This window comes from Solea solea, chromosome 13 (genome assembly GCF_958295425.1).
Source record: "Solea solea chromosome 13, fSolSol10.1, whole genome shotgun sequence".
In the NCBI taxonomy this organism is placed as follows: domain Eukaryota; kingdom Metazoa; phylum Chordata; class Actinopteri; order Pleuronectiformes; family Soleidae; genus Solea; species Solea solea.
In genome coordinates, this window is record NC_081146.1 from 20,138,279 (window position 1) to 20,160,213 (window position 21,935).

The following is a 21,935-nucleotide window of genomic DNA, read 5'->3' on the forward strand; positions in this document are numbered from 1 at the left end:
TCACCTCCTTATCTTTACCGTGGTATAAGCAGAACGTTCCTTAAAACTCTGTTTAGAACTCTTCCATCTTTCCGTCCAACTACAACAAAGGTTTGTGACGCGTTATTTAATAAAACTAAACACTAGGGCGGTTGTCCAACGGAAATGACCGTTATGACCTTTAGAAACCACATCACCCACAGTGCTTTGCGTTTGAACGTCATCATAACAGGAAGTAGCAGAGGCTAGGCAGCCGCTGTAGGAGAATGAGCGAAGCTGTGAGGCAACAGGGAAAATAATAAGTGTACTGTAGATGACTGTGTGTCGGAGGAGTGGTTCCTCGTCTGCCAGCGCTCATGGACGACGCCCAGGACCGACGCCGTCACATTAACAACAAATAAACCTGACACGGGTGAGGCTTTTTCTAGTGGACCGTTCACCTATGATGGAACGAGCGATGGAGCAGCTCAACGTACAGCTCAGCCGGCTGACCCGCTCCCTTCGCCGGGCCAGGACCGTAGAACTCCCGGAAGGTAACGACACCGACTGGTTGTTCATAATGCTAAATACAGTCATAGTGAGGTGTCACAGCACACTGGCCCTGCTCTGTTACACACACACACGGATATCACTCCACTTCTATGACGCAGTGGTGTGTGTTTATGACACATATAATAACACAGTGCGTTTGTAGTGAGGCTATGGCCGCCTGCTTCCACATAATAACAACACACAGAAAGAGCTAGGGCTCCATTTGAAGAACTGCACTGATTGTGTACAGCACAACATCTCAAAACATGCTCACTGTTTACTGTGCAATATACAACCTCATGTGTTTTAATATTGTGTTATTAGACAGTGGGAGATATGAACATTTCCTGCCACAATATTCACAATATTGCATTATTACGATAATTGTGAAAATATGCTTTAAAATACACTTACAGTCAACTTTATTAGGTGTCCTAACATGATAGAGTGGCAGCAGTAGCACCTGGTGTAGTCTGCTGCTGCTATTGTCTGCTTCAAGATTTGACATGTTGTGCTTTCAGCTATAATCTTCTAAACTGCGCACTTTGGTTCTAACAAGTGTACTTTTGAGTCACTGTTGACTCAAAATCATCTCAGACCAGTGTGGCCATTTTCATCTGACCTCTGGCATCAACAAGGCGTTTCTGTCCATAGAATTGCTGCTCACTGGCCTTTTTTTTCTTTATTAGAGTATTCTCCTTGAACCCCAGAGATGATTGTCCCTGAAAATTTCAATAGATCGGCAGTATTTGAAATTTATTGCCCGCGTGGCACTTTCAAAGTTACTTAAATCACCTTTCATTCTGATGCCCGTTTTCAGCTGTTGCAGGTCATCCATCTGCTCATGTCCAGATGGATGGCTCTTTCAACTGTAACATAATAACAAAATATGTGCTGTTTAAGAAGCCTTTGCTGTCAGTCTTTCTTTGTGTGACTTGACAGATCTGCCGTAGAGTTCACCATACCACACATACCAACATAGGACAGCTCACTGCTGCTTTGAAAAAAGTCCACTTGTAGTGACTCATCTGTTATCCCATTAGGGGAGTTTCATAGGAAGGGTGGTTCACTGCTAAAAAATGTAAAAATTAGAGGTGACACATGTCATTTTTCTGGAGTGAAAATAAAGTGAATCATTCAGTATTTTTGTATTTTCGGCTACTTTCAGTGTAGAATACAAAATCACAGTGTAGCCTCTTCCTCACATCACATTAGTGTGTGTAGCTTATCTTCCACAAGGTTTTCAGAGACACTCGCACATCAAAGTAAGGATTTCTGTCACTAGTCTCTGCTCAGTGGGTGTCTACTGCTGAACTTTCCATGTTGCTGTTTTAGATTTTCTATTCCCTGTTATAAAACATGGGGTCTGTACAGATGTTGTCATAGTTTTAGTTCTCTTTTTTGTTCCTCCACAGACAATGAGACAGCAGTTTACACACTTATGCCAATGGTCATGGCTGACCAGCACAGGTAAGCACTGTGTGTCTTACTATTATATAGAAATAAGAAAAGAGTAATGTAAGAGGAAGAGGTAGATAAATAAATGTTGTAAATACTTTATGGAGAAGGGGTGGGATTAAATAAATTGTACTTCTTCCCACCCCTTTTTGGATATGTAAAATGAATCATTATTATTTTATTTATATATTATATGTATTGTTTGCAGTGGTAGCAGTGTTAGTTTATTTCGAACATAGATTGTATTTGTTGCTTTTCTCTCCAGATGATTATGTTGCCCTATTCTATTCTCTTAAAGATCAGTATCAGAGTTGCTGCTCAACTCCAAGTTTGATGTGAACTACGCCTTTGGACGGGTAAAGAGAAGTCTGCTGCACATTGCTGCCAAGTAAGATATTGTTCACACTGTTCTAAGTGAATGCTGGCAGTCTCATGTCCTTCCTTCCTGCCCAGTGCATTTGAAATATGTCTGAGTGAATCCATATGGTTGTGTGAGGACATGGTGGGGTATTCTTAGTAGAGTTAGAATGGCTGATAATAACTTATGTACATACAGTACATATGTGTTGGTAGAGGACGTTACAGATGGAAATAAAGGTGTGAAATCATTAAGAAATGGCTTAATTTGCATTGTTAATTTTTCATATATGTCATTTTATTTGTAGTTGATGCGTGATAGTATTTGTAGCAGCTGCCACACCATAAAATATCAGAATCATTAAATGTGTTTTTTTGACCTCATACAGCAATAAGGCTAGCCCAGAATACACATACAAATGTAACCATTCACTGAAGAAATCCCCTCAGCATCAGCCACAAGAATCCATTACCAGTTGAGCTGTAACTCATAAAAGGGAGGGACAAAGAAGGATGTTATTTGTGATGGTAATGTGGTTTTAGTGTGTTAATGCAAGGCGTCCAGAAAGATGTACACTTTGTGGAACTTCACAGACAGGAGTTATAAATAAGTCTTCATTTTATTTTCAAGATCTGAGCAGAAATAGCAGTATGGTAATATATTTATTATCCTCCGGATGACAAGTAGAAATAAGGACTACATCACTTCTCTACATAACCCTTCATCTTGTGTAGCAACAAAAGACAACACCAATATTTTTGCTTTCACACATAATTGAATAAAACACTAGAAATAAATGTGTTTATTTTTTTTGATAATAAAGTACTGATACTTCCAGGAGAAAAAGTGAGAAAGCAAGTTTCTATTATTATTGATGAGATGGACTCTGTGCGATCTCTTTGTGAAGCTGTGGATCAGTGGAGTGTCTGGTTCTGCTGCTAAAGAGAGGAGCCAACCCAAACTACCAGGACATCTCAGGCTGCACCCCTCTGCACCTTGCTGCCAGAAATGGGTATGAGCCTCATGCTGCATTTCACATCTGAAGTTCATTCATTGTTGGCCACCAAAAGGTGTTGTGTGCACTATTGCCATGTGGCAAACTCTTTCAATTTACAGAAAAATGACAACTTGATGTGTGTGTTTGATGCTGCTGCTCAACAATTTCCTCCACTGTTCTTGCAGACAGAAGAAGTGCATGGGCAAACTGCTGGAATTCAATGCTGATGTCAACATCTGCAACAATGAGGGACTGACTGCTGTGAGTGGGCTTTCATCCTCTGGCTGTGGTTTATGTCTTTTAAAGCACTGTATTTATTCTTTCTTATTAAATCATTCTCGACACCTGTAGTCAGTGAAGTGACCATGTTTGTCCATGTGAACCTCTGCTGCAGATCCACTGGCTGGCGGTGAACGGGCGAACGGAGCTCCTCCATGATCTGGTTCAGCATGTGACCAACGTTGATGTGGAGGACGCTATGGGCCAGACAGCTTTACATGTAGCCTGTCAGAATGGACACAAAACTGTGAGCCACTCACATAATACTGTATATACAGTATATACACATATGCATTAGTGAAATATTTCAGCCAATAATCTTTATTGATATAAATTGTGAAATTCTATGACGACAAAGTTATGTATCATCCATCACTGGAATCCAAAATTACCAACTTGGTAAGGACTGGATTCAAAATCACACAGAAATCAAAGGCTGATGATGTAGTGTTTCAGTGTGTGTGCAGTCATGCAGAATATGAGTGTGTGTGTGTGTGTGTTGTTTCTGCTCAGACGGTGTTGTGCCTCCTGGACAGTGGTGCTGACATCAACCGGCCAAACGTCTCTGGAGCCACACCTCTTTACTTTGCTTGCAGGTGATGTTGGATGTGTTTCCTTTTATTTTAAAAAATATCTTTAGACTCATGAGTCTTCTCAGAGTATGAAAACACACTGAAGTGCTGCGGTTTGTGATATTCTCGCTCAGCTTGTTTTTAAACGTGTTTTTTTTTCCTGTAGCCATGGCCAAAGAGACACTGCACAGATTCTGCTCTCTCGAGGTGCCAAATACCTCGCCGACAAGAACGGAATCACTCCTATGGATCTCTGCGTGCAGGTGAGCACTTTCATTTCCTCAAACTTCTATTCCTCTTTGTGGTTGTGTTGGATTAACGCTGAGCTCCTGGGGTCCCTGTTCCTCCCATGTGGTCATTAGGGTGGATATGGGGAGACCTGTGAGATTCTCATCCAGCACCACAGCAGACTGTTCCAGACCCTCATTCAGATGACACAGAATGATGAAATGAAAGAGAGTATGGTACAGTGGGACCACTCTGCCTCCACATTCAACATTCTGGACTCAAGTCTTGTGTACACATATCTAATGAGTGTTTGTGTATGTGTGTGTTTAGCTCAGGCAGGTTCTGGAGCATGTTTCTCAGCAGAATGACAGTAATTACCACAGGATGTTGACCAGTCTTGCTGAAGTGGCTACAACCAATGGACACAAGCTCCTCAGGTATATTGCAATATTGAAAGAAACATTTTATTTTAAATATTTGAGGCACTGCTCCTTCATCACATTTGCACCATGTGCCAAAGGTTTTTAAGTCTGTGATGTCAATGATAAAGGCTAGTTTTCAGTGTATATGTAATCTGGAAAACCCTCCTATTAATTTTCTCTGAGATGGAGATGTTTAGATTTCTATCCGTCTCCTTTGACCGATACAAATCAGGAGTGAAAGTGTGGCCAGCCTAGCTTAGCACGGCTAAGTCCAACAGCTTCAAAGTTAACTGACATGTCAAGATATAAAGCAACTCTCTGCACCTATACAGTACCTTGTGTTCCTAAACTTTGCAAACCAAATTAACTTAGCCAAGGTTTCAGGATTCCCATTATTCCAAAAGGACAGTAAACACACCATGCATCTGTCATCTGTGTTGTAGTTATTGTAGTTTACTTGTATTGACAACAGTTGCCCCTCTCCCCTCTGCCCGCTCAGCCTGTCCAGTAGTTATGAGGCTCAGATGAAGAGTTTGCTGAGAATAGTTCGGATTTTCTGCCACGTGTTCTGCCTCGGGCCTTCATCGCCAAGTAACGACATGGGCTACAACGGCAACAAGACTGCTCGCAGTCAGGTCTTTAAGGTTAGTGGAAGTTCTGAACACAGTGGGTCTCTCTACTCTCCTTGAATGTTAATTTTCTGCTCTTGGAAAATGCATGGATGAAGAAATTGAAAAGAATAAATACTGTAACATGACTGAGTCTAAAGATATGATCTTAGTTTGTATAGCCTGTTATCTCCTAATCAGTTAAACTTACTGCCAATGCAGCTGAGCTATTAAATGCCATCTCCCACTGTCTGATTTATTTATTCTGATGATTAATGTCCCAAATGATTGCCACTGTTACAGCTTTGGTGAGCTTGGATAGAATTTAGGTTCACCCACACACATGAATTCATGGTACATTTAATAATTTTGTATCCATGACAAAAATGGAAAATAACTATGATGATGTCAAACATGATTATAGTTAAAATTACTATCTGAGAATATTTGTTGTTGGCTAAACCATCAAATTAAATGAATTGGATTAATTTCTTTCAACACAAGCTAAGTAAGAAAATACTGTATGTATCATGTCTGCCAATCGTGATAATGTGCTTAACAGTGACTCTCATGGAGTCAGAACTTTTATTCTATTTATTATAGATAAAGTTAAACATGACCTCAATTCAATAAAACCAGCAGACACCTCTTTGACCCTAAGCATCTCTCCCTTCCTCCCTCTCACTGTGCAGCCACTGGAGTTGCTGTGGCACTCGCTGGAGGAGTGGCTGGTGCTCATCTCCACAGAGCTGGACAGGAATAGGCAGAACCCATCTGCCTCCTCCTCCTCCAGCAGTGAGATCGCCTCTCTGCTTCTCAAACAGTGTGAGGTTGACCAGTCTGGCTCCACACAGAAGCTTCCGTCCTTGCTGGACCCTCAAATTGTCATGGAAACAGAGGTTTACCCTGACGGTGAGGACGTCATCTCCATGACGGCCAGTCGGCTCAGTGCGGTGATCCAGGCCTTCTACATGTGCTGCTCCTGTCAGATGCCACAAGGGTTTGTGCTCAGCTTTCATCTGTCATAAGTAAACATGATACCTAACAAGGTTGGACATTTGCACATACAGGTGTGTATCCTGACATGTATACAACATGCCTCTATGGTCACACTGGTTAGAAACGTCAAAATGAGGTCAGAAACGATGAGAACATATTTCTGGGAAGTAAGATCAGATTACAAGTGGTCACAGGAGACCCATTCGGGTATGGAACTGTCCAGCTCGAGCTGTCCACTTGTGATCGGATGTTAATACCAGGTAGGAATGTGCCAGTGTCATTTGAGATGTGTGCACAAACGTCACTCTGGGAGCGCTCCTACAACAACATTATTTCCATATACATATGACCATAAAGGGTTTTTATAGCACTGCATAGTAGCTTATTTTATCAATTTATCAGTGCAGTATACAGCACAACACTGTTACCAGCTCACCTCATCTACCCCCTGTTTTCTCCCACATGAATCTCTCTTTATTTAATCTCCTCTGCAGGTTTATAGTGATATGTAATTAGATTAATTGTGTTTTATTGTTAGTATCACACTGCTTTCCATCGGCTTTGTGGACACGTTGATTTTTCTCCTTTCTCCGATGTTGCTGCAGAACTGTTGCTGTTGTCCCTCCTCTCATACCTCACGTCTCTCCTCACCCAGAATGACCTCCCCGCGCTTCATCGAGTTTGTCTGCAAGCACGACGACGTGCTCAAGTGTTTTGTAACCAGGTGAGTCGATGCTGCCCCCTTGCCATGCATTAACCCTCTCACACAGTGTATATAGATGATGGCTATTGATCCGGCATCTTCTCTCCTCTTCATTTATTTGAACTCGTGTCTCTTTGCTCTCTCACTTCCCGGTCCATGTTTTTCCAGGAATCCAAAGATCATCTTTAACCACTTCCATTTCCTGCTGGAGTGTCCAGAGCTGATGTCACGCTTTATGCATATCATTAAGGGCCAGGTAAGACATGGTGGAGAGAAGAAGCTTCTCAATGTTTTCCGGCCATGGCCTTCATGTTGTATGCAACACTGCAGTTTGTCTCACTTTTGTTTGTTTTTCTGTAATTTATTGATCATTCTGCATTGTTCTTTTTGAAATGTTCTTAGTTGGGATCCCACTTTTATGGAAAATAATCAGAGAACTAATTAGTCTCCAGTTATAGATGGTTAGTTTGACCTGATCAATAGCTGGAACTATTTTCTGATGGCTGTAACTGTTTTCAGCTTTAAGCAAGTCAACAGCTCACGGTCATTAAGTCCCTTTTGTGAGCTCTTTTGTTGTGAGCTATGGCTATTAACGATGAGGACTGGCTTTAAATCATCCTAACTATTGGAGCCATATACCTCTGAGATAACATCCTGTTATCGATGCACATTTTCTGACATTGCAAAACAAAGTAATCACACCCATGGGTTTGCACCGAGGAGGAAGAAAAGTATAGATATTAAAGAAGAAGCAGCTGCACGTACATGTCCATTGGAAACGTTGCAATAACGGACTGTTCTGCAAAGCAACATTAAAAAGAAGGTAGATGCATTTAAACACATGCCAGTATGGGTGCAGTGTTTCAAAGGTTTTCTTCCTATGTCTGTCATTGTTCTTGTGCTGGGAGGGGATCAGAGGGGACAGAGAGCCCCCTCCATTCCAATGTTAGTACTTAATGAGATGGAGATGAGTCTTTTTATAGTAATCCCGTCTCCTGCAGTGTTAAAATGTGGCCATTGTTTTACAAGTAATATTCTTATTACTGTATTTCTCGTGTGTAAACGCCACTGTGACTCCAAAATTATTCTTCACATTATTTGTCTTTATTTCCCCCCTTAAAGAAGTTGTTCTAAGTCTCATTGTTTGTGTCTTTAGGGACAATTTAGAAAGTGACTTTGAAAGTCCTGTGTCTTCACTTCTGCTTCATTTAACTGCGTTAGAACCACAGAGATACCCCCTTGTCTTCAGTTCCATTTATATGGCTTCATAAATTTAAAGTACTACTCTGAGTGCTGTTCATTTACTTGTCGGTTTTTGCATTTGAAGTGCAGCGTTCGAGCCTCGTTACCCGTGGATTGTGACTTGCCTAGGAGCAGGCTTTTGTTTAAATTGTAGACTTTAACCTGGCGAATTTGATTCCATCTCCTGATTCTTCACTGGGAACGCACCGCAGCCCCGGGGGAGATGTTCTTTCTCATCTTTCACTCTACCTCCCGTGCTTAGAGAACAAAGACATGTGCGGTATTATTATGCAAATAGATCTTTGTATTTCAGAACTGAAGGCTCACCGAGGCACCAGTGGAGGCTGAAAAATCCAGTCAGGGCATTGAAGTGAAAGTGATAATTAGATGAAGACCTGTGCAGTGGCATGCGGTATGAAGTCTTGTTTTCTCTCTCAGCCCTTTAAGGATCGTTGTGAGTGGTTCTATGAGCATCTACTGGCAGGCCAGCCGGACTCGGACATGGTTCATCGTCCGGTCAACGAGAATGACATCCTACTCATCCACAGAGGTACAAGCTGTTAACACCACTGTCGGCTATCAAGACAACATGTCTGTGGAGTCATTTAACCAATGTGCACTCTCTAACATCATGTCGCCTTGTCAGAATGAGACACAGAATGAGTTTAAGGAGCATATGTTATGTATTATGTACTATAATTAATTCATCATGACATCACTATGAAGTCAGATAAGTATGTCATGTAGAAAAGTACCAGATTAACCAGTCATTCATCAGTAAATTATATAAATCTGATGTCTATCAAATGGCCTTATCACAATGTAAAAAAAGTTGCCATGTATTATTGAGTTATATACTGTACATACATCTTATATATGAAGCTATTGATGTAGTAAATTAGCAGAGGAGTCTTCCATTTGTTACATTCTGCAGTCTCACCGTTTAGATGTCACCAATTCTTCTACACTGGACCTTTAAAAATACCCAAGATGACCAAAAACTTGAGGCATCAATATGATCCATATCCATATCATAATGTGAAATGTTCTCAGCAGCATACACGGTGTATATTTTGACCAAAACAATATGGAACAATAAAACAAGTAGAGTATTACACCCCTGAATTTATTCTTCTGATCTAACAGACTCCATATTCAGGAGCAGCTGTGAAATGGTTTCCAAGTCCACTAACGAGAAACTCAAACAGGGCATTGCTGTTCGTTTCCATGGCGAGGAAGGGATGGTAAGGTGTCGGTAATCAAACCTATGATGAACCAGCAGTTATTCAGTCCCACGTCTGTTTTAATCCTTTTCTGTGTGTGTGTTCCAGGGTCAGGGTGTGGTGCGGGAGTGGTTTGACATCCTGTCTAATGAGATCATCAACCCAGACTATGCTTTGTTCACTCAGTCAGCTGATGGTACCTGACATTTTCCTTCATTTACATTCAGTGTGACAAGTGCATTTTTTGTCATGTGCAATAAACCTGTGTGTGTGTGTGTGCACTGTACAGGAACCACTTTTCAGCCTAATAGTAACTCTTCGGTGAACCCAGACCATCTGAACTACTTCCGGTTTGCGGGTCAGATCCTGGGTTTGGCTCTGTACCACCGACAGCTGGTGAACATCTACTTCACCCGCTCCTTCTACAAACACATACTGGGTAAGAGAGAAAGAACGAGTGGACAGCAGGCCATTTTATCTCTGCACACAGCTCTTCTGTGAACAATAAGACATTACTTTAAAGCCTTTATTGTTGCTATTTACTGCTACTACTTAGTACTTTAGTACAACATAACGTCCTTTATCCTGTAAACATGAGCTCCCTTACTCTTGTTCAATTTGGTGTGCATTTCCCAGGTATCCCAGTGAGCTACCAGGATGTATCATCCATTGATCCAGAGTACGCGAAGAACCTGCAGTGGATCCTGGACAACGACATCAGCGATCTTGGTCTGGAGCTCACTTTCTCTGTAGAGACGGACGTGTTCGGGGCGATGGAGGAAGTACCCCTGAAACCTGGAGGGACGAGCATCCTGGTCACTCAGGACAACAAGGTCAGTTACCATTAACATGCTAAGCGGTGAGATACATTATTTAGCAGATAACATGATCCTTAATTACTCTGACCGTGGGAACGTTTTCTGTATTTACAGGAGCGGACACGTTACTATAAAGCAAAAGTAAAGCATAAAGTAGTGTAAACAACAGGGAGTTTAACGTAAAAAAAAGTTTACAATGTAAATGGTATGGAATGAATAAGGATTGTACGTATTATAGGTTTTGAAATTGTACAGATTTGTCACTCACACTTTGATTTTGGCTGAATCCAAATACACACAGTGCCACAGATTACACATCTGCATTTATCCCATGGATAAAGGACATCAGGAAGGTGTTTAAACTCCTCGATTTCAGCCAGAACCCAGCTGCTAGAATTATACCTGACGCGTAGAATCATGACTACATCCCTCTGTACCTGACTTCCATGAACTGACTTCCTGTTACTCTTTGTATCGAGTACAAGAGTCCACTTCTTACTTGTAAATCCAAGGAAGGTCTTGCCCCCAAGTTATATTTTAAAACTTTGGTTTGTGTCATGTCCTGTACAATCTCTGGAGATCATTAGAGTGATGATCCAGACTTGGGAGTGAGGCCACAGAGGTCACAGAGCTTTTACATTTCAGAGTCTTCAGAATGACTTGCCCGAGGACATCAGAGTTTCATCTCTTAAATATTCTTTCAAAAGCAACCTTTTTTTATGAACTGCTCTTCTTCAGTAAATTATGTATTACTTTGCTTGTGTTTTATTTAGTGGAATCATTCCATCACTGTTTTATTCATTTTTAATCATCAGTATTATTTGTCACTTGCTTTTATTGCAGTCGTGGAAAAATATTTAGTTTTTTTAAACGATCATTCACATTATGTTATTAATCAAAAATACATTGGCGGTAGTGATTATTTGAAATTTGAAAAACTTTTTTTTTTATAATCCCTGAGTTTAAGTTATAGACGTAAAGGTTTTGAATATATTTGTGGTGTTACACTGCAGTAGTGTGGCTGAAGGTGGCATTAATAAGTGTTCCACTCCATCATACTTGGTTTTGTATGATCGATTGATCCTGCTCCTGCAGCTTTTTGCCTGGAGGAGTCCTAATTAGAGAGTGCAGAGCTGCAGGCGCCCTGCAGATGGCACTGTCTAGTAAGCAGAGAACAGTCCAACAGGAGCAGAAAAAAATAACTATGTATGAGTTCGGCCCATTTCATTTGTCCATCAGTATCTTTGGAGGACTTTGATCATTGTGTGTGTGTGTGTCTCCTCTCTCTCTCTCTCAGGCCGAGTACGTACAGCTGGTAACGGAGCTGAGGATGACACGAGCCATCCAGCCTCAGATAGACGCCTTCCTACAAGGATTCCACACTTTCATCCTCCCCTCACTCATCCAGCTTTTCGATGAATACGAATTGGTTAGTCATCCTCCTCTGACTTTGCTGTCTTTTTCTAACTCTCCTTCCTTCTTCTCTCTGCTGTCCTCTTTTGGAGTTTGTATTCTTGTCCTCCTGAGCCTGCCACCCTGTTCAGCCCTGATGCATGGATTGATTAGCCTTGTCTTTTCTGGGGGGGGGGGGGTCACCTTGAGGCCCCTCCCTCTTCTCCCCCTCCATTAAGGAGGGAGGGAGTATTTTTTTTCCTTTCTGTGTGTGTCGGCAGATTTCACGTCCTCACTCTTGCGAGGATCAATAGTGTAGCATGATGATTATCCCGTCCTGGATTTGTTGGACATACCTCGGTCATGCTGTCATTGGAGGACAACCGTTTGCTGTATTTACAGCACTGCAGCCTTTTCACTCTCATTCTGATAAGCTCCTTTCAGCTGTATCAACTCTGCACGTAGACTTTAGAGGATAAGGATGGCAGTATTAGAAATTAGAAATCCAGCTTCTTGTGGTCTGATGCAAAGATGTACATTGTATACATAAAAACAACAGAAGCAGTTTTGATTGTTCTACTAATTGTGCAGCCATTTTGCGTAGATGCCACAATGATTATTGCCGCTTGGTCATGCACCCTGAAGTGAACACAGAGTATTTTGAAAACAAGTATTGTCTCGTTTTCAGAATTTTGGCATCAAATTGTATATTAAAAGCTGATTTGTAATTTAGATAAATCATGGACGATTCATAGAAGATAACCATTTATTGTATTGTAGAGAATATTCACCTCAGTGACTGTCACAGGCTTGTCAGCAAATAAGATGACATTAGTTGACATGGACACAGATATGTATCTGGTTACGTATCCATAAAACAACAACAACAAACTTTTAATTTAATAGTAGGGATTAAAAGGGTTCTAAAGCTGTATTGAGGTAGTGTAAACAGTGATTTAATACATTTGTGAATATTCAGAGGATGGCATGAAGAGCTAAGATGGTTTAAATTGTTCATTTATGGTTATAATGAAGATTTCTTTGTGTCCTTGCTGCAAAAACTGCAACAACAAAACAAACAAACTAAACATTGTTATTGTATCAGGCAAATTGACATTTTAATTAATGCTATCTGTGGGTATCTGTGCATCATTAATGCACACAGCTCAACATTGAAGCAGTTAACTGGCAGATGCGTCTGCTTTCTGGTTTACCCACTCCTGGGTCTAATAGAAAGCACAGGTGATGAGCATCATGTCACTCACAATAGCTGTTGCTCTCCTCTTTGTTCCTTCAAGCAGTCAGAGTATCCTCGCCATGAACTGTACTGTGGTTCTCAAGAGCTTCAGGTTTATTTTAGAACATTTTTATGTCCCACAGTCAGGTGCTTGTTCTTCTCTTTTACTTTCTGTACTTCTTTCTTTCTAAACTTGGTTCAGTCTCACTGCCAGTTGCCTCAAGAGCCTTCATTTCGATCAAACAGGACATTACCTGAAGTTAAAAGCTCACTTCATTTTCTTTGCTGGGTTTTTGGGCAGGACTCAAGTCAATGCACTCAATGAATGCAGCATGTTTGGTTGTAAAAGAGGAAATGGTGTTGGCACACTGAATCTTGAATCTTCTTAGGCTTCTTCTTGATCCATAAAAAAAAAAACCTGAAACATAAAGGGGACTAAGACAAAATTGCGAGATGTCTTTGTGCCAAATTAAAAACTAGCTACCCTATCAGAGGCTTAAAAAAGATATGATTAGAGCTATGGTTAATTTGTGCCATCATTTGTTGTCTGAAACAACTCGTATCTCATTTGTTGAAATGCTCTTCATGTCCCAATAGTTTCTGTAGCCCTCACAATACTGTAATATACTCATGGATGTTACAGGCGTACCTGTGTCTGTCACTAACAGACCGACATACTTTGCTCTCGCAGAACTGGAGTTCAGCCACAACAGTAAAAGTTGGTCACTGGTGAAAGGTGACTGGCTTTAATGTTGTGTGTTTTTGACTTTGTGAAGTCCTGAACTCATGGTAGAATTAATGGACGTTTAAAATCTTTCGAATTACCTTGCAGATTGTTAAGAGTGAACAGACTTGTTAAGAGGAAACATTCAAAACAAACCAGTAGCCTGTTTTATTGTGGTGGCTAATCATCGGAGCTACGCTGCTGAAGCGGAGACGATAGCCAAAGATTAGTGAGTGAGTCACAGGAAGAATGGCAGAGAACGTGCCAAGATTCACAGGTCCACTACACACGTCCAGCGCTTTGGGTCGTGCTTTGACCAGTGGACTCACAGGAATGGATGGGATGTATGGTCTGCAGTTCATCAACTGCTAGCTTTGACTTACTCACCGACCCTACCCTTAAATCTCTGCCTGAACTCTCAACAGTTAAATGGAGAAAATACAATAAAAAAAGTTTGAGCAAAGAGGCAAAGCAACAATGAATGAACCCTTCTAATTCTAACAAGTAAAGTTGTATCCACAGTCTCATATATCTCATTCCTCTGGGCAATAAAGCTCCATTGTTGTCCTTAAATAACTAAAGAAAAAAAAAACATCAGTGAGACGCACTGCTGTACAGAGTGATACATCACCATGAACACACACGCACTGTGGTTAATTTTAACTCAATATCGCATACATCGTCCTGTTGTCCCAAATACCCACCAGAGCTCCAAATGTAGATTAATCTGCTGCTGCAAATAGTTTGAAAGAAATCCTTATAATAACAGTCCTGAAACCTTAATGGACCTTAAGCTTCCTCAGTGTTCACAAAACCCACGGAGAGTGGCTCGGCATACTTACATTGAAGGTTTTTTAGCCACTAAGACTGTTATAGAATATTAAAAAATAATATTGGAATGGATAAGGATGGTGTCAGTCCAAAGACCACAGTGCTGCTTCTGTTGTTGGCTCCCGACTAAGCTTGTATACCATCGCTGACCTAAATTGACATCATATACAAGTAAATATGATTTAGATGCGTTGTATTATAAGTTGAGATAATGAAAACAGTATTTTGAGGGAAAGGGGTCAGCCTTTTCAGCCCATATGAAACTATTGTGGCCATCTTTTGATCATGGGTCCAACATCGCACTGGGAGAGGTTCAAAGACGGCCGCTGTCATGGTCTTGTGACCAAAGGCCGTGTCAGAAATTTTGGATGACCAGCTCACAGTGTGTGTGCGCTGCTATGATCTGTGTCTACTGACTAGCTACTGGAAATGCAACATGAAATGATGTATTGATCAAAAGAAGCATGAAGAAAATCAAATGCAATGGAAAAAAACCATAAACAGAATAACACCATTTGGGAAACTGTATGTTCTTTTTTTTTTAAGCAATCATTCTGTTCATGTGAACAGAGAAAAATGCAGAGCGTGATTCATCTTCTTCAGCTGCTACGTGCTAATAAAGTTGCCAACTTTGCAGCTGATGACACAGCTGAGGACTTGCATCTTAGCCTACAATAAGACAGTGTAAGAATCGTGCATCTGTATGCGTCCTTCTTGACATCTTAGCCACGTTTAATAGATCCATGTCGCACAGAGTGACTTATGATGAATGGTACAAGATTGCTGAAATCGGAGGTTGTAGGAGGCGTTAGTGAAAGTAAAGGTCTGTCCATTTGTAACCAGCTTTTCAACCACATTTTAAAGCTGTAGTAGGTAGAATTGCTAGAAAAATGGTTTCATATGCAACAAATGACCCAAGTCGATCAATCTCTTAAAAGCTCTGCCCATATTGACTCCTGTTTCCTTTCTTTTAGACTCTTTCCTGTTTTTTAATGTTGCTTTGCAGCGAAGGAAGTCGTCACCAATGCCTTTCATCAAAGTGACCACTGTGAAGCACTCTGTAATGAGTCTTTTTGTCAAGGACTAGATTTCCTTAAGGCAGGGAAACGGAGGACAGGAGTTTTACCTGAACCTTTTAAAATACAATTCATTTGAATAGATGATAAGACGTTTGTTATCCATCTCTTAGTGTGTTGTGTTTCTTCAAACCGTGTGTGTGTGTGTCTGTGTTTACAGGAGCTGCTGCTGTCAGGAATGCCAGAGATTGATGTACAGGATTGGTACAGGAACACTGAATACACCAGTGGCTATGACACTCAGGAGCCCATCATCCAGGTGGGCTCTTATTTCTTCTACCAGCTTCACATGGACTGAATCCTTTGAGACTGAATAATTATGTCCCACACATTAATTATCTGGGTTTATAGAGATGTGGACAAGGAGGAGAATCTTTTTATTTGATTTTAATTAATGTAAAACCTCTCTTCAATGCCTGCCTGTAGAAACAGTCAAAGGTTTTTAAATAATTCTCCCACTATAAATTACATATAATCTTTCTAATTTTCAGAACATATTATTTTCCATGTGTTTTACAGAATATCTCGTTGTGTCTGTGTATATGTACAGTTTGTGTACAGTATATGAATAGTTTGAGATGTTCCCACTGCCCACACACTGGATCTTTACCACTTGACATTGAAGTTTCTAGCTGTTACTCATCCAGCATCGTGTCATTTTTAGAACTGCAAATTGTAAAAATTCACTAGTATATGGATATCATATTTGATTTTGAATGAAAAAGGCCAGTTTATTGTTCTTCTTTATTTTTTTCATAATCATCGCGTCTGATTCTGATCTTAGTCAAATCAACTATATATGAGAACTGTTTTTATGATTAAAATCAAATGCTTGTATTATCTAATTTCTTTGATTAGGATAAATAAGATGATTGATTGTGATTCCACAATACTTAATTGAATAACGTCTCTTCATCTGGCTCATCTCATAACCCCACCTTCTTTTTGTTGCAGTGGTTCTGGGAGGTGGTGAAGAGCCTGACCCAGGAGGAACGGGTTCTTCTTCTTCAGTTTGTCACTGGAAGGTTTGTCTGCTGTGTTTTACTCTGTGTGAATCTCAGAATACATCAGCCACACACATCGTCTGCTCACTAAGCCATTTACCGTTTACAGTCTGACAAGAAAATTAAGTTTTAGTTGACAGACGACATCTAAATTATGATCGCATTATTCCCCCCCCCCCACAGCTACCGAGCTTTTCACTCATCCCTATTTATGCTATCTCTTTATAAATCCAAACAAATGCATGGAAAACACTTCTGGTCCCCAAATCTTGTCCCTCAGCTCCAGATTCTGAGATTAAACGGTTGTAATCTTGATTTACAAATGTGTGAATGTTTGTTGGAATAAAGTATTCTTGCTTTATCAGTTCCAGGGTCCCTCATGGAGGTTTTGCCTACTTGATGGGTGGTAGTGGTTTGCAAAAATTCACCATTGCTGCATTGCCATTCACCACCAACCTACTGCCTACCTCGAGCACCTGGTAATGTCTTTTCTAAACTGTTGTACTTGATTTGATGGACTGCTTAAAGGGCAGCTACTACCCATTTTCCTTTGTGCATCTTTGCCATGTAAAACCAAAATAATAATTTCATTGGTAGTATTTAGAAAATAACTATGTAATCATGTGTGCATGACATATAATTACAACTTAAGACTCCTTTCTTTTCAGAGGAACTACTTTAAATAGATCCAGTCGTACCCATTCATCACCTTTTCCACCAGAGTGTGTTATTTATGACAATTACTGCTACTGCAACTATAATTTCCCTGATTAATGTTGAGTCATTTGTCAGGTGGATTCATAAAACACCAGAAAACTGGGTTGACTAGTGTTTCCCGTACCTTAACATTTACTCAAATGTCTTGTTTTGGTCCACAAATCAAAGAGAAGCAAACAATCAACAGAATAATACAGAAGCTGTGATTCGAGAATGGTTTTCCCCACCTCACCTTCTACTGCTTTATCCTCCACATGAGAGGGTGGAGTCCTAGCTGACAAAGGGCGAAAGGCAGGGTAGACCCTAGTTAGGTCGCCAGTCCATCACAGGGCCACATAGAGACAAACATCCACTCTCACACTCACACCTATGGTCAATTTACAGTGTCTAATTTGCTTAATCCCCCAAATCTGCATGTTTTTGGACTGTGGGAGGAGACCGGAGAACCTGGAGAAAACCCACACATGCAAACCCCAATTGGGTTGCAAACCCAGGTGTTCTTGCTGCAACGGCAAGAGTGCTAACCACTGCACCATTCAAAACAAAGAAACACTCAAACCAATTATTAGGTTTTATAAATAGTTGAATAGACTCATTAAGTAGTCGATTATCATTTGATTCATCGCTTATTTGTCGCGGCCGCAAAGACACCAGACTCTCACTGGGATTAACAGCAACACCGCACGCTGGGGCTGTTGTGTTTCTTTGGACTTGGCCTCCTCTGGGTCTTAAACTGCTCACAGTAGTTACACACTGAGCTTAGTTGGTCTTACTGCTCTGGCTCAGTGCCATGCTTTTACCGCGCTGCCAAGGACGCTCAACACAGCACCAAAGCTGTAACATTTATTCTTCCCTGGAAGAAACTAAGCATTCTAATGATCCCTCGCGTTCTCCCCCTCCACTGTGTTAAAGATTAAGGAATGACTTGCACAGACTTACAGACGCAGTGCAAGTCAGCCTCCAGCCTCCGCAGAGGTGAATGTCACTGAGCACTAGAGGGCAGTGTGTCTCTTCAGAGACATGAGGTAGTGTCACTCACGTATATCGCTGCGCAGTGGAATGTGCATCAGGCAATTCATTTGAGCTCTCCTCCAATGGCTCCACATGAGCTGTCATGGCCACACGGCTACACAGCACTGACCGTGCCCTCCACCCTCCACCCTCCACACAACCCAACTCACTTTCTCCTCTCCCTATCCACAGTATCAACATGCTGAAACTCCCGGAATACCCGAGTCAAGAGGTCCTGAGAGACCGACTGCTGGTCGCTCTGCATTGTGGGAGTTACGGGTACACCATGGCGTAAACTATCACATCAGCTCCTGCTACGGCGAGGGTCTGCAAATCTCAACAATCCCTCCTCAACAAACACAGACATTGTTTTTGTAGACCGGCAAAAAAGGGAAATCCACATTCTTACTCATGAGCTGCTGGAGAGGCACAACAGACTGAATGGGGGGGACCACAGGTTCTGGATCTCCACTTGTACCTCAGGCAGAGCTTTTTTAAGAAAAAAAAAGAATCCAAGCTGGAATCTGGTTATTTTATTATGCAAATAATCATCTTTAAATTAGATTATTTTCATGCATTTAAGAAGATGAGCTGTCAACTTAGAACACAGGATAGTAACCGCAGTAAAGCATGTTCATGCAAGCTCACTGAATGTCAAGTATCGACTCAGTGTTTATAGATTTACATACGGACGCAGTGGAGAATTGATCAGTTTCAAAACATGCAATCCTCATCATGTTCATATCAGATTGCCTTGTTTTTAAAGAGAGCCTCCATCAGGCAAAAAATACCAGCACACTTGTATATCGTGCTGCCTTTTTCTGTCTCCGTCACCCCTTTTTTTAAGAGTCTCTGTGCTTTTGTGTCATTAAACAAAATGAGCCAAACTTCCCACTGTGGACATACACAGTGTGCTGTCTGAACCTGGCTGCAGGGATTTGCTCTTATTCAGTCACAAGAGATGGGAGCATTAAATGTGGTCCGACCAGGGTGATGAGACTTGGCTTGTAGCCGACATTCCCGCTCCGATGGCTCGATGTTTCTTCATTGATCCGTCCAAAAACAGGAATTATTGTATATAAAAGGGGAACAGTATTAAGATGCACCCTCAGTGGAAGTAAGGGGGCAGAAAAAAGAATCACCTTATCAAAATCAATCTTCTTTTGATTCTGATTCCATTATCTTTTAATAAAGGCCTTTTCCCACGGGTAACCAACAGATGTGGTAGCACAAGAGAATAGTGACGCTGAAAACGAGGCTTGGTTACCTTCTCCACTGAAAGCACCACCAAGCCTGAAGGCAGATCTCTTATGAAGCCGCCTGAAGAGTGTGACAAGAGATTTTAGTTCTCCGAGAGTCTATTTTATGTACAAGAAAATAAAAATGGTATCGTTATTTAAATAGCGTATAAGTGAACCGATGGTCCTTGTGAATAGTTGCGTATCATTTTTGGGAAAAGTGCTGTAAGAGAAGTGACGACAGTAGTGTCCTAAAACTTTTGGCCGTTAAGTGCTGTCTTTTAAAAGAACACCTCTGTGTGTTTTATTTAAATATGTTATCATTTCTTCAGTTAAATGCAGATGCACGCTGATACTGTACCGATCCAAATACTGCAAAGACATTGTCAAGTTAGTAAAAAAAAAATGAATAAATCAATGTTCGATAGGGAACACTAAAGGGATGCAATCAGTGCCGGAGAATATCTCAATATATTATTGGGTTACTACAAATTTGATGGACGATGACTGTTAAATGTTATATAACTATATAGACGAGGTGTTTGAGACATGTTGTCCGTTTGTCTGTATACTTCAGCTGTCGGAACACTCCCCGTATCTGTGTAGCTTAAACTGTGTCATGTGTTTTTACTGTGAAATGTTTTTTTTAGTCAGTATTCCTTTCTGTCATCAACATTTGTGCTTCATAAATAGTAACCTTGTGTAGTAATATCCTTTCGCTCGTGTACATCCCCGTCGAGTAGACTTTAATGAGGGCCCATACAACTTATGTAAACATGTTTGGCTCTCGGTGCCAAAAAACAAAAACAAAACGCTGGAATCGTCTGTGTACACAGCGATGCTGGAACGAAGACTTTTTTTATTTCTATACAGGAACGAGAATCACATCATGAATGTATCCGGTAGCCTAGTTTTCCGTCTTTTTTCCGCATGTAAAGGGAGTGTACATATTGGTTTCAAAGTACCATTATCTAGCAGTATTGTTTGGAAAGCCTCGCTGAAAACGCTTTTGTAAACAGAGGCTCTTTTGCTGAAAATGGAGGATTTATACTGTAAACGCCTTGAGTATCAAATTATGCCATATTTGCCATAGATAAAGTATGTTTTGTGCTTTGAGATTTTATCCAATAAACCTTGTTTTGGTAAGACGCTGCACAGGTGAACATGTCTAATGTTTCTGTGTGGAGCGTGAGTGAGTGTACGGGCAGCAGACGTGCAGCCCTTTGGTTGAGTGTGTGTTTGCCTGCATAGACATATGTGGCCACAGTGTGAGTGCTGTGTTGGGTCACCAGTTCCAAACAGCAGGTCTGCAGCTGCTAAATGGCCCCTAACCGGTGTTTAGCGAGTCCAACATCTGCTGCAGCTCCGTCTTGACAGCACATTACACTCGCTGCAACTTCTGCCTCCTCGCTGCTCAAACCCTGTCACTGTATTAGAGCAGAGGCGATGGCACAGCAGAAGACAAAAATCAATCGCCAAGACCAATCACACTGCCTTCAGAAAAACCTTGATATTAAAAGCTGAAAAAGTTGACTGAAGCACAGAGCATCTATGATTTGAAATTGGAGTATGGCGTCTTGTTTGTAAGTGGAAATTCCTGTATTTTCTATTTTAAAGATTAAAAACCATGGTTCTCAAACAGGTACGTGTACTACCAGTGAGTGCTACACAAGCTTCTTCAGGTGATACAATTCTGCTCTACTGTATGTGCCAGGAATTTTGACCAGAGTACGAAGAAAATGAAACGAATAACCACAAAAGAAATCTGAATAAATTAAATAATAATTCTCTTTATCTCTCGCACAATCTAATTTCAATCTAAACGTATATGTGAGGAAGAGGAGGAGGATGATGAGAGAGCAAATGATCTTATTGGGAATAAACCTACATTGCTGTATTTTAGTGTTGGTGGAAATTTTTTTTATCTAAATCCAGAGTTTCTTTTAGATCAGTTGAACAAACAATCTTGTGTCACAGAAGAATCAGGAGTCCACAGTAACACATGACTTATGAGGTCACTGTAACATGATATTTTTTAAGTAGTGTAATATTTTAAATAAATAAAAAAAGAGCCTAAATACCCACAAATATAACACAATTATTTTATTGGCCATACAAGACTTTTCCATGCCAAACCTCACAGCAAGTATAAACCAGCGATTTACACTCGAGGGCTGTCTTTATGAGGACAGTGTTGACTGGTTACAATTAGAATACAAAGCACATGATAGGGTTTAAGGGGACATTTTTTGGGTTCACTCCAGAATGAAAAAATGATTAATTGTCCA

At 40.8% G+C, this 21,935-nt stretch overlaps 1 protein-coding gene across 1 annotated transcript; it reads left to right on the forward strand.

Annotated features, from left to right (window-relative positions):
* The first annotated feature begins 208 nt into the window (after positions 1-208).
* Positions 209-20,800, forward strand: hace1 (HECT domain and ankyrin repeat containing E3 ubiquitin protein ligase 1). Its single transcript, XM_058647163.1, has 24 exons — positions 209-512; positions 1,926-1,980; positions 2,267-2,356; positions 3,234-3,338; positions 3,509-3,584; positions 3,718-3,849; positions 4,116-4,198; positions 4,341-4,437; positions 4,537-4,638; positions 4,733-4,839; positions 5,324-5,468; positions 6,125-6,432; positions 7,087-7,155; positions 7,303-7,390; positions 8,815-8,926; positions 9,523-9,620; positions 9,708-9,795; positions 9,889-10,038; positions 10,236-10,432; positions 11,715-11,846; positions 15,838-15,936; positions 16,632-16,702; positions 17,047-17,160; positions 18,602-20,800. Exons 1-24 carry the CDS (start codon positions 422-424, stop codon positions 18,702-18,704), a joined length of 2,712 nt encoding a protein of 903 aa, XP_058503146.1. The 5' UTR covers positions 209-421; the 3' UTR covers positions 18,705-20,800.
* Positions 20,801-21,935: the final 1,135 nt, after the last annotated feature.

Bases quoted from the DNA above. Each gene is read 5' to 3' on its own strand.
- hace1 (XM_058647163.1), top strand. From the start codon at position 422: ATGATGGAACGAGCGATGGAGCAGCTCAACGTACAGCTCAGCCGGCTG. The intron at 513-1,925 runs GTAACGACACCG...GTTCCTCCACAG, and splicing joins GACCGTAGAACTCCCGGAAG to ACAATGAGACAGCAGTTTAC. The intron at 5,469-6,124 runs GTTAGTGGAAGT...CTCACTGTGCAG, and splicing joins CTCGCAGTCAGGTCTTTAAG to CCACTGGAGTTGCTGTGGCA.